This window comes from Teleopsis dalmanni, chromosome 1, assembly GCF_002237135.1.
Source record: "Teleopsis dalmanni isolate 2A chromosome 1, ASM223713v2, whole genome shotgun sequence".
Taxonomy (NCBI): domain Eukaryota; kingdom Metazoa; phylum Arthropoda; class Insecta; order Diptera; family Diopsidae; genus Teleopsis; species Teleopsis dalmanni.
The window spans coordinates 22812221-22824688 of record NC_051846.1 but is presented as its reverse complement, the minus strand read 5'-3'; the positions used below and the strand labels follow the sequence as shown (position 1 = coordinate 22824688).

General features: G+C 32.7%; 4 protein-coding genes across 5 annotated transcripts in view; 1 reads left to right on the top strand and 3 right to left on the bottom strand.

Moving 5' to 3' along the window:
- Positions 1 to 2634, bottom strand: part of LOC119669379 (probable tRNA N6-adenosine threonylcarbamoyltransferase) — a 3653-nt gene extending 1019 nt beyond the window's left edge. Inside the window, exons 1-4 of one of the 2 annotated variants that reach the window (XM_038079245.1) lie at positions 2402 to 2633; positions 1869 to 2348; positions 1607 to 1812; positions 1221 to 1551 (exon numbers count right to left, since the gene is read on the bottom strand). In XM_038079245.1, coding sequence (XP_037935173.1) covers positions 1309 to 1551; positions 1607 to 1812; positions 1869 to 2348; positions 2402 to 2516 — 1044 coding nt within the window. In that variant the 5' untranslated portion in view covers positions 2517 to 2633 and the 3' untranslated portion in view covers positions 1221 to 1308. Of the gene's footprint in view, positions 1 to 1220; positions 1552 to 1606; positions 1813 to 1868; positions 2349 to 2401 lie in introns of those variants that run through there. The other variant, XM_038079244.1, reaches the window with a different exon arrangement.
- Positions 2635 to 2859: 225 nt separating this feature from the next.
- LOC119668161 (coiled-coil domain-containing protein 186-like) lies at positions 2860 to 6345 on the top strand. The gene is made up of 10 exons (XM_038077587.1): positions 2860 to 3643; positions 3700 to 3912; positions 3966 to 4085; positions 4143 to 4206; positions 4264 to 4418; positions 4482 to 4624; positions 4698 to 4878; positions 5266 to 5757; positions 5821 to 6177; positions 6251 to 6345. Exons 1-10 carry the CDS (start codon positions 2948 to 2950, stop codon positions 6323 to 6325), a joined length of 2496 nt encoding a protein of 831 aa, XP_037933515.1. The 5' UTR covers positions 2860 to 2947; the 3' UTR covers positions 6326 to 6345.
- Positions 6346 to 6446: 101 nt separating this feature from the next.
- On the bottom strand, positions 6447 to 7251 carry LOC119668162. The gene is made up of 2 exons (XM_038077589.1): positions 6967 to 7251; positions 6447 to 6893 (listed from the first exon to the last, which is right to left on the bottom strand). The coding sequence occupies exons 1-2, from the start codon at positions 7159 to 7161 to the stop codon at positions 6525 to 6527; spliced, it is 564 nt and encodes a 187-aa protein (XP_037933517.1). The 5' UTR covers positions 7162 to 7251; the 3' UTR covers positions 6447 to 6524.
- Positions 7252 to 8902: 1651 nt separating this feature from the next.
- LOC119678268 (serine proteinase stubble-like) lies at positions 8903 to 12467 on the bottom strand (the record flags this gene model as incomplete). Its single annotated transcript, XM_038090017.1, has 5 exons — positions 8903 to 9561; positions 9625 to 9920; positions 10093 to 10298; positions 10623 to 11304; positions 11787 to 12467. Coding segments are annotated over 5 exons (2469 nt in total), but the record flags the coding sequence as incomplete, so codon positions are not given.
- Position 12468: the final 1 nt, after the last annotated feature.

Genomic DNA, 12468 nt, shown 5'->3' with positions numbered 1-12468 from the left:
AAACTTTCTCCATTATATCATATTATCTCACACTTCTTATATATATGTCGACGTTGTCCAGTACTTCAGATAACTATTTACATCTAATAATTCTACTAATTTTTATATTTTCTCTCTAGAACGATATGTATCTTCAACGTACTGGCATCAAATTTATTACTGTTTGTCCAGGTGCCACTATTACTGATATGTTCACGAATTTTACTGAGAAGATTCTTTATTCTGATATGGGAGATGAATCGTATCGTGTTTTGGATCGTTTGAACAAGCAAAGCGTCACGGATGTGGGACGTTGCATGTTATCTGCATTGGAAAAGGAAGAAAATGGTGCTGTTTATATTATCGAAGGTAAACGTCTGTTTCCAATGGAAATGACTAGTTACTGGCGCGGCATCGAAAAAGAATTAAATGAATAAAATTATTTATTATTCAAATTATTTATGATTTACAAGTTACATATAAAATTCGGTTAAAAAGGGATGCTCGACAATGCTCTATTACTTTTTTATGTTAATAAATATATTTTTAGGAGACAAATTTGGCTGTTTAATTAATACTATTTAAATAAATATCTTAATAAATAATTTAATAAAATATTAGTTGAATTTATATAAAAATAAAAGGTTTGTTCTTTAAGAGTTCACATAGCTCATAAATACTGAAGTTTTCTCTAACATTCTTGACCGACAGAATTCAAATAATTAAATGACTGTCAATTTTATAATAATTTTTTGATAGATAATAACCATCAACTAAACAAAACTTTAAACATAATAGCCTTAAAAAAATTATTTGATGTCAAATATTATTACTTGTTCCCTCTGGGCTTATTATTTACTCTATAATATATAATTTTTAGAAATATTTAACTTTTTTACTTTTTTTAAAGTAATTCATTTTTTAATAACCAAGTTTATTATAGCCATTTAAAAATAGATAAATTTAAAATTTAGAATTTATGATTACTGTATTAATTATTGTGACCAGATATTTTACGGCCCTAATCGATGACGAAACTCGAATGAAAGCGGTAAGTGGCACTTAAAAAAAATAGACACTAAAGCCATTTAATACTTAAAAGATTGTTTAAATCTTCTAAAAATCATATTGAGTAAGCATCAATTAGCTGCACTTCAAGATTATGGTTTTAAGAATTCCACTGAATGAATCCATCATATCTTTCATGTTACAAATATAATATCAATATGTTTTGGTATCTCTTATTATTAATATATTATTATTTATTTAACATAAATGTCGAAAACATATTTTTGGAAAACTTTAAAGGTTCTGTCAATTTAATAAAAATTAATCGTCGCGCCATGTTACAAGTACCTCATCGGTACGATAACGTTGCGTTATAAATGATTCATCCCAAGGCATTCGTATACCAGCACGATGCATTTCAGCACCAGCATGTGCTATCATCAAACCATTGTCAATGCAGTAACGTTCATCAGTGGCAAACACCTTACCACCACGTTCTTTACACATAATACCCATCATTTCTTGCAGACGTAAATTACAACCAACACCACCAACAATAAGAACCTGAATAAAGGTAAACGTAATAAAAATAAAAAAAATCCAAGTATTTATATCTCACTTCAGTTGATTCACAATGCGCCATTGCACGTTCTGTAATTTCGACTAGCATAGCAAATATAGTTTCTTGTAAAGAATAACATAGATCTTCTTTAGAATATTCAGGTTCTGCACCATTCTCATCCTTTTTACGTTTTTGACGTCTTTTGCTTGGATCAGCCAATTCTTCTATATATGATAAAATACCAGAGAAGCTTACATCCATACCTTGAAAATTAATTAATTTTTTTTAACATTACATTAAATGAAAAAATTTTTTTTACCTTTAACAGAATAAGGTAGTTTTATATAGTTTTGACTATTTTTAGCTAGTTGTTCAATATTATAGCCTGGACTAGGATCATTGGAAATTTTTATGATACGTGCAAAACGGTCTAAACAATTTCCCACTGCGATATCAATAGTTTCACCAAATATACGATAACGTTTATTTGAATAGGCAATAACCTGTGTATTACCGCCGCTGACATAGAGCACGATAGGATTTTGTGCTTTTGTTATAAAACGACCCATTTCTATATGCCCAATACAGTGATTTACACCAAGTAGTGGTTTATTCCATACCAATGATAATGTGCGCGCCACTATTGCGCCAACAAGCAATGGCTGTGCCATACCAGGCCCTTTTGTATAGCAAATTACATCAATTTCAGTGGGATTTATCTTTGCTTCACTGATAGCTTGCTTAACGAGATTAACAATTTGTTCGCGATGATGTTTGGCTGTTTCTCTTGGCATAAAACCTATTTGAAAAGTTATTTAAAATCCAGTGCATTTATGTATTGTAAGAACGTACCTTCACCAGGTGGTGTTATGTATGTGCGGCGTACGTTAGCCAACTCTTCACCATCGCGTATAATACCAATACCTATTTTATTGGCACTACCTTCAATACCAAGCGAGCAAACCATATTTAATTTACTTTAGCAATAAATTTTATTAAATTATTCAAACAAGTAAACAAGCTCACGAATTCATTCAACAGCTGTCAGAAGTGGTGCAGTAAGCACCAAACGCAGGTATGTTATTAAAGAGTATACTTATTTCTATACACTTATGCTAATAATTATTGCTACAAAAGTTATTAATAAAACTTTTTATAGATTTTAGTATAAAATTTTTTTGGTGATGAAGGAAAACATTTTTTATGTATATTATATTTTTGCATTAATAAATTTGTTAAAGTTGTTTATATTTCAAAGTCGATTTGGCAGCACTTTTCAAAAATAATTGCATTCAACTGTTTGACGCGTAAACAAAGTTTTTTCTTTTTTGCAAAAATTTTAATTAAGAAAACAATCAAGTTCAACAAAAACATTAACAAATGTTGTAACTTACAAAAATGGATGAAGTGAAAAATGTTGCGGACGAAAATGTAGTCAATTTAGACACACAAATTGTTACTTTGCAAAATACGGAGAAAATTTGCACTGATTTGTCTTGTGAAAATGGTGAGGGAGACCAGGAAATGTTATACCAACAGATGGAAACAATATCTAATACAGAAAAGGCTGATCAAAGTATCACAAATGAAAGTAAAACAGCAACGAATACGTGCCAAGAATTGCTCAATACAAAAATAGATGTAATTAAAACAGAAGAGTCATATAATGTCACAATGAGCGTACAACCTTCATGTAAAGAAGTTGAATCAGAGGACAGGAAAGATGAACCAAGTTCAACTATTGCTAATTTAGTTGTAGCACCAATAGTTGAATCGATTCAAGAAACAACTATACAGTTACCAGTTGCAGTTATAATAACAAAACCAGAAGATACAATCACAGCGGTGTCAACAGAGAAAGTTGTGTACACTGCTGGAACGGTGTCACTGCCACTGCAAGTAGATGACACAGGGCAAAATGAACTACAAAATGATATACAAATATCACACAATGCATGTGAAGCTCAACAAGAACAACAGCGTTTGCTATATGAGGAGCAGTTGGAACAATTGCGTGCTTTGATAACACAGAAGGATAATATGTTAGTGCTCTTTCAGCGCGAAAGGGAAATACTCGAAAGAGAAAAGCAGTCGGTACGTGTATAAAAATTTATTTCAATAATATATAATTAATATGATTTTATTTTTAGTTCCGCAAAGAAATGGAAAATGCGAACAGAGAAAAGGAGTCAACAGTCATTAAATTTGCCATAAAAGAGAAATTATTGCTTGATGCTAAGAAAGAAAAGGATTTGATAGAAAAGCATTTAGCTGAAGCCAGAAAAGAAGTGAAGAATGTCTCAACACGTTTTCAAGCTTTAAACGAAGAAAAAACGCGTATTATACATATTATGGATGAAAAGGTAACTCAATTTATTTCAAGTTTTAAACAAAATTCATACTTATTTATTTATAGTGCAACGAAGTCCGCAAATATCAACGTGAATGTGAAAAGCTGAAAACTGAATATGGTCATTTAGAGTCCAAGTTGAAATATCACGTTAATAAGTTAAATTTGGAAACGGAAGCTAAACAGGTTTGCGTTTATATAAAAGGAGTAAAATCATATTTTTAATAGTTCATTATATTTTAGGCATTGGAAAAGAAATTGGAAGAAGAACGCAATGCACCAAATAAACTAGAGGAGAAAGCCAATGGTATGGTAAACTTATGTAAAACTAAAATAATTTATTTATAAATATCAATTATTGTAGAAAAACTACGCATGGAGTTTGAAGCAAATACCATTTTACTCAAACACGAGATTACACGCAAAACTGAGATTGTGGAAAATTTGACAAAAGAACACAAGAAGTCGAGTGAGACTATCAAACATTTACAGGAACAATTATGTCTTGAAATGGCAGCGGTAAGTGGCTTCGATATATGTTGTAAACAAATTTCAAAATATATTTAATTTTTTTTATGTCAGAAAACCAAACTCAGTGAGGAATTGGAAAAATTACAGGAAGACCATAATTCAGTACAAAATTCTTATAGTAATGAGATACTAAATTCAGCTAAACTGCGTGGACAACTGGATGAGTTGCAGTTACTCAAAACTCAGAACACCTTGTAAGTTTACTAATCTGATAGTTTATTAATCTGAAATATTTTGTATATTATGACTATTTTTACTTTTGTTTAGAAATGAGCAACAAATTCGTGAACTGAAAGCCATAATTGAGGACTCTAATGAGAAATTGCAGGACAATGCTCAGGACTTAAAAGAACTGCACGCCAAAGAACAAGAGTTATTAAGTATTAACAAAGAGATGATGGAATCGATTGTAACATTGCAAAATGAGATTTGTTTACTCAAATCGAAGGTAATAATTTAAACCATTTTTGATTTAAAGAATATTATTAACTTGTTGAGAAACACAGAGTCCAGTAGGATTTTCGGATTGTAGTAGATTTTTTTTTACTCTATCAATCAATTCCCTAAATGGTATTGATAAAGACCCTGAGGTTTATCTGTGGCATCATGATATCGATCAGTTTCACCTCCTTATTACTTATTAGGGAACAAGTGTCACATTTACCTATTTATATATTATAGTCTATAATTTATGTTGTTCTTAGATATTATTATGTGTTTAAAATATCTAATGGTCGCTTTAAGGAAACTATATTAGCTTATTAACTAAATAAATAAATAATTAAATATATTTTTATTGAATACTATGGATAATAAAAATTTATATATTTCACAGGTGCAAGGTATTGAGGCTGAGAACGAGATATTGAATAAAGAAAAATTGGGCTATGATACGAATAAACAAGAACTAGAAAATAAACTTAAAGATGAGATCGAACAGAAGAACGAAGAGCGACAAATTTTGGCTAAACACTTATCAGAGAAGACGAAATTATATGAAATTACCAAAATGAAATTAGAAAATATTATGGGAGATTTTGAAGCTACTAACAATAAACATTCCACTGTAGTCAAGGAGCTTCAACGTGAAATACAAAAGTATCAAAAATCAATACATCACGCAAGCAGCTCACCGAAAATGCTACAGAGTAACATACCAAGTACAACCAATGGCTATAACTCGGAACAGTCTGATGATTTGCCAGCGACACAACGCACTCACAGTCGTAATAGTAGTTACAGTGGCAATGGCAGTCGTCGGCCAAGTGAATCTTCAGAATCAGAGACAGTAGCAAGCAGTGCTACAGCAGTACAAAATGATTTACAAGTAACTTAAAATAGAAAAAATATGTCGTCAAAATAATTTTAAATAATTTAAATTTAATTTTAGGGACCAACAAAAAAACATCTTGTTGAACGCATATTACGCCTACAACAAGCTTCAGCGAGGCAAACAGAGAAAATAGATTTTCTTGAGAATCATACACTCTCCTTAGTATCGGAGTTACAGAAAAAATCAAAAGTGGTACAATATTATATGCTGCGAGACCAAGCTGGTGCGCTGACGTCCATAAAAAGTGACCAAAATAAATCTGATCTAGCTAAGTATGGCAACGGTGTTATGTCGGCCATTTATGGCGGTATTAAAGGTGATAACAAAAGTATGAGTCTAGAACTATCACTGGAAATAAATAAGAAGTTGCAAGCTGTGCTCGAAGACACTTTACTAAAAAATATAACACTTAAGGTAGATAAAAATTATAAAATAATTGTAATATTTGTAAAAATAATTTGTTATTTTTTATCATTTATTTTTGTAGGAAAATTTAGATGTATTAGGACTTGAAGTAGATAATTTAACACGTAAATTAAGACAAATGGAAGCAAAAGAGTGACGTATGCGAAAGCCAAATATGAGCTATTTGGCTTTTTGAGTGTGTAATTATTATAAATTAAAGTAATTTTATTTTATGTTGCAAATTTTAAATTATTATTTAATTATTTCAAAATTGTACATACAGTAACGATACATTCTATAACAATTATATTTATTTTTGAAATAAATTTATTGTGTAAATTATTGTAAATTGTTGTTTATAAAACACCTTCATATAAACTACTTTTTGGTTTACCAATACCCATCGATATTTGCACATTCGGTTTTTCACCTTCTTCTGCCACGCGTACAAATTTGTTATGTGTTTTTTTGAAGTGCAGCTTTAGCATTGGATTCTTTTCGCCAGTTTCTTGTGTGACAAATTCTCGCAGTAGTGGGGGCATGTCTATTTTATTTGGTAATATTTTTTCTTCAATCTTTTTAGAATTACTTAAATATTTTCCCTCTTCTTCCTTTGGCACAAGTTCGTAGTCACATTTGTAACTTGTACTAAATATTGTTACGGGTTTTGGAGAAGTAACACCACGCCAGGTTTTTTCTACAGTTACTATTGATTTACGTGGTTCCTACATTTATTATTAAAAATAAAAATTGTATATAGGAATTTCATTTTTTCCATACTTTTATTTTAAAACTTACATGTGGATTAGTTGGAGCTGGAAAAGCTTCAACATTAAGTATTTTGTAATAGCATGGTTCCGGATAACGCTGAAACATGTTACGTATCACTAAACGGCCAACGCCGAAATTGCGCAAATTAGATAGTACATCCCAAAGTGACTCGCCACGAAAATCTGTTTTTCGTCCAATAAGTTTAATAACTGTTTTTGACATGTTTTTATGTTAAGACAATAGAAATTTAATGTATTTATTTATGTTTATCAAAGATTTATTTTATTCCTTCTGCCATATATCGCAGAAGGCTGCCGCTTGAGTTTGACAGTTCGAACAGCTGACTTCGAAATAATTTCGAAAGTTATGTACGGGGTTGTTAACTTATATATGTGCATAAGAACCGTTTTAAGATAATATATAAAAATAAGTTTCTCAGGATATGTGCGAGTTCGAGTAAATTGATGGTAAATTGAGGGAAATAGTAAATTACTAAATTAAGATAAAAATTAGGTAAATTAGGTGTTACCATTGAGAAAATTTCATAAGATACTTAATAAATGAATAAATAAATTTGAAAACTTTTAACAAAACAAAATATATATGTGCAACAAATAAATAAATTAATATTTATATAAGTGCAGTGCAAAAAGTCCCTAGGAAATTTTAATTTACTTTACCTCACGGCTTTAATATGTTGCGACTGCAGCTAAAACTACTTACGCTAATAATATTAAGATGTGGTCGTTTCCATTGGCAAAAGCTGGTTTATGCATTGGAAATAGATTATTTGTTTACATATAACATATGACAAATATTTTAAATTTTGGTAATTTTTCTTGAGGGAAATTTAATTTTAAGGGGTGCATTCGACATTATTCGCCAAAAATCAATAATAATAACATATAAAAAATTTTATTTATAATGAACCCATTTATATGAAAGCACTTTGTATAGTAAATTAACCTTATATAGCGGTATTAATCAGCAAAATTGCCCAAATGATATTAGTGGAAACATGGTATTAGGCCATTTCAAGTACGAAAAATGATTAAATATTGATATGTTTTTAGAAATTGAATTCTCTTATATTGTAGCGCCCGCATTACTAATTCCCTGTGTTATTGTTTGAGTTCTGTACTTGTTTCAAATTTGTCTATCTTATACCTTATTTTTTACTTAAAATCTATTAATATTTTGGGTGGTAGAGGGTGATGTCAAATTCCCATGACATATATGATTTTCTTTTGTAGAATCCCACTTCATATTATTTAACTATATCTGCTATATATGGTTACTGGAATCTTAAGTCACTATTTTTTTATAGCCAAAGAAAATGTCTTCAAAAACGGACTAAAAATGGCCTGCTTGAAATATTTTAGCTTTTTTAAGATGTTGCAAATCCAGGACTTTTACAATTATTCCATTATAAAATTAACTAATTAAACCTTGTGGTTAAATAAACAGAAATAAGGATTTAAATTTCACTGACACCAGTTTGGATAATTTAAATTGAAAAGTATGATTTCTTTTCTCAAATCAAGCAAGTATAACATTTTTTCCAAATAGATTATTATATCTCATATGTTAAAAATAAATAAAAATATATATATATTATATAAATAATTTATTTAAATATTTCATAATCATAACATATAAATAATTAAAAATTAAAGAAAAAAACAAAAAACATTCACAAAAAACACAAAATTTTCGAGTGGGCTACAAACTTTTAACAAACTCAGTGTCAATCAATCTTAAGATCGCAATTATCACGATACGAAGATTAATACTGAGTGTAAATGGCTAACAATGGATAACAACAGATGAGGGGATTTAACAAAAAAAAAAAAACAAAACAAAAAAGAATAGCAATAATTATAAATAAATACAATTGTAAAAAGCACTCTAGCTTAAAACACTAATAAATAAATAATTATAGTACAAAAATTAATGGCTTAATTAAAGTGAAATTGGAACACATCACGTTGAGAACAAATTTTACTTTTGATAGTGGATCACTTGTAGTATTGAGTGATTTGATGAATCCAGTCCAAGTAGTGAGCTACACGCACATATACACCAGGTACATTAACTTGACCACAGCCAATACCCCAAGAAACTACACCAACAACGTTCCAAATACCACCTCGTTCACATACCAAAGGACCACCACCGTCACCTTTGCAGGCATCCTTGCCTTCTTCACCACCGGCACAAAGGAATCCAGGATTAAGTTTGTAACCAAAACCGAGACGTGTTTGACGCAATTGTGTTTCGCATTGGTGATGTGAGAGTATTGGCACATCAACTTCCTTCAAAATATTTTGATATTTGCCATGATCACCAAAGGCATCTTTACCCCAGCCAGTGGTCCAGCAACGTGCACCAGTAAAATCAGAGAATTTGTCAGGTAAACAAGCGGGACTAATATGTGGATTTTTCGTAAAGTCAACTGGATGATCAAGTTTAAGTACGGCCAAGTCATTATCTAAGGTACCGGCGTAGTATTCTGGATGAATGTGCACAGACACTACATCGCGTTCAATGTATGGGAAGAATTCAACATCATGGTTAACATCCCATTCACCAAGACGTGCACGTAAATCAAAACCGTTTTGTCTACAATTTAACAAGGGAACCCATGAATAATGCTACGGTTATTACAAATATGTATTAACTTACGATTTAATGCAATGTGCAGCGGTGATAACGTGTTGAGCGTCAATCAATGTACCACCACAGGCATAAATTGATTCTTTAGGATCTTTTTTCAAAATGGCAACATGCCAAGGATATTCGCCGAATTCACTATCGCCATCTACATAAACTGGTGTTTTGATACGTCCGGTAATGCCAGCAGCATTACGTACACCACAGCGACCCAATTGCTGTTGTTGTGGTGGACGGAAAGGACGACGACAACACACTTCATTAACACGGCAAGTCTTCTCAACTGGACGGTTACCATAATAAGCGCGCTGTAAGATTTATAAATTTAGTAATGGTTCTATTTCCTAATAGTAGAAAAATGTTGAAAATTTAAATAAAAACCTATGAGTACCCAAAATGCAATTGACTTATCAATATTTTTAATAGTTTAGAAACATTGTTGTCGCGCATTTGACTATGAGTATCAGACATAAGTTTTACCTGATCTGCTTTCACTGCTCGTGACAACACACTATCTCTTAACTCTGCTGCATCCTCATGTTCTTCAATACTTCTTCTACGACGATCTTTAGGGAATGATATATACTCACTTCCTTCCGCATCGCCAGGTGCTTGCGTCGTTACTTGGTGATAAGTATTAAGTAAACGACCTCTACGATTATAATTTGATGCATATGAATCTTGATCTTCATAACTTGATTCGCTTATGTTACTACTTTTTCCGTACAAATTGCCAAAGCCACTACCATAGTAGCCGCCGTTGTAGTCAGATCCTGACGGGTAACCGTAATAACTATTGGGTAAATAGTTATTACCACCATAGTAATTACCACCATAATTAGCACCACCATAGTAATTACCACCATAGTTACCACTACCATAGTTGGGGCCACCGTAGTTACTACTACCATAATTGGAGCCCCCATAGTTTCCACTACCATAGTTTCCACTACCATAGTTGTTACCACCATAGTTACTACCACCATGGTTATTATCTCCATTGTTATTGCCTCCAGAGCTGCTGTCTGTTGTGGTGGTACTACTGTCCGTTGAGTAGCCATAACCATTGCCAGTTGGTTCGGTAGTAGTTGTAGTAGTAGTTGAGGTAGTAAATGGGTTTATGTGTTGAGAAAAACTCTCATATTGCAGATGACTTTCATATTGCACAGGATCTGGTGGTGGATTTGGTGTATTGTATGGTGTATATCCATATACAGGTTTACTTGGGACTTCAATTATTTGAGGACCAGTAGATGGATAACGAGAAATTGGTCCCGGGCCACTTGAAATATGTGGTCCATTGTAATCATCATAACCAGAAAAATGATCGTGGTGGTGATAGTGACTATTATGTACGATTGGTGGTTTAGGTTTGAAGTAGTTTCCCACTTTTTGTAAAATGTTGCCGTTTGGTGTGACATGAAAGTTAACCAGTGGTTTAACTACCTTGTCGCCGAATTCAGTTTTGCTTACTTGTAGTGATAGAAGTGGATTAACATTTAATAACCCTAAATTCACACCATTTACACCGATGGCACCAAAGTGTGGATTTTTTGCAGGATAATAGCCACCTATTGCATTAGCCGGATAACCATATCCAGTTGGATAAGGCAAACCGAAGGATACACCATAGGTTGGTAAAATTTTACGTTTTATCAGTTCAAAGGCTTGCAGTGGAGGTAGACCCTGACGCTATCAAAAGAAAATTTCGCTGTCAACAGAGTATAAAACTTATCATTTGACATGTAGAAAATAGTGTTTAGTTTGTCTGTAGGTTTGGCTTTGGGGACCAAATATGTTGACATGCTAGTAGGCGTGCGATTGAGCTATATATTGCAGTGCAGTTAGTTGTTTTTTAGTTTGGATTAGTTACGTCCCGGAGCGTTACATATTTCCCATTCGCTACCGCGCATAATCTAACCAAACAAACTAAAACTGCAAATGTGCTAAAGAATCGAGTACGCGAGTATGCAAGTGGGTTGTATGGCGGTTGGCGACGTGGGCATAGCTTCGAACTAGTTTCGTGTGGAATAGGCAGAGTTCTTGTGAGTGTGTGCATGTCACGGTATTTGTGATAATAGGCTAACAATTAGTTTGTATGAATTATTTTTTAAGAAATTAGACGTTTTATGGGAATATGTTAGGTCTTAAAAAACAGATTCTATGTTACTTACCCCTTGTGCATCCAAAGCTAAGTCGGAGTTTTCATCTGATTGCTTGTTATCAGAATCAGTTTGACGTTTATTACGGTTCTTATTTTCATCTTTTTTGTCTTCTTTAGTTGCGGTGTCATCTTTGCTTGTGGGATTTGCGTTAGTTGTAATATTTGCGGCGGCTTCATCGCTTAATGCTTCAATATCTTTGCCGAGGTTGCGTGGATCGATTGGTAAAATCAAATCTTCTTTGCGTCCAATACGGTCAGCTGCAGGGCACTGGTCAAATGGTACACACTGACAGTCGACTATTTGTTGGCGTGCAGTATCATATCCACCTTGGTATTGTGAAGCATCACCGTAGCCTGTACTAATGCCATTGAAATTGCCTGCTCCAGTAAGGCCGCCAATATTCTGTAACTCTTTTTTGAAGTAGTTGGGATTTTGACTGTGGTAACTTCCACTGGTTTGGCTAAAACCGGTAGTAGGAGGTGCTGGCTGATATAGATCAGTGGGGCTAGTAAAGCTGCCTAAGCCGGCAGAAGGCTTGTAAATTTCACCATTTGGTTTGTGTATACTGTTAAAGCCATTGCTACCCTGAGTGAATAAATCACCTTGAGATGCACCATTAAAACCTGCTTGGAATGCTGAAGATTGTGAAAAACCACCTTGTGCTTGTGGTGTGTAAGTTGCAGAAGATTGT

Coding starts and splice junctions, on each gene's coding strand:
- LOC119668161 (XM_038077587.1), top strand. CDS start 2,948: ATGGATGAAGTGAAAAATGTTGCGGACGAAAATGTAGTCAATTTAGAC. Junction 4,625..4,697: donor CTCAAAACTCAGAACACCTT/GTAAGTTTACTA, acceptor ACTTTTGTTTAG/AAATGAGCAACAAATTCGTG. Junction 6,178..6,250: donor TAAAAAATATAACACTTAAG/GTAGATAAAAAT, acceptor TTATTTTTGTAG/GAAAATTTAGATGTATTAGG.
- LOC119668162 (XM_038077589.1), bottom strand. CDS start 7,161: ATGTCAAAAACAGTTATTAAACTTATTGGACGAAAAACAGATTTTCGT. Junction 6,894..6,966: donor CAGCTCCAACTAATCCACAT/GTAAGTTTTAAA, acceptor TAATAAATGTAG/GAACCACGTAAATCAATAGT.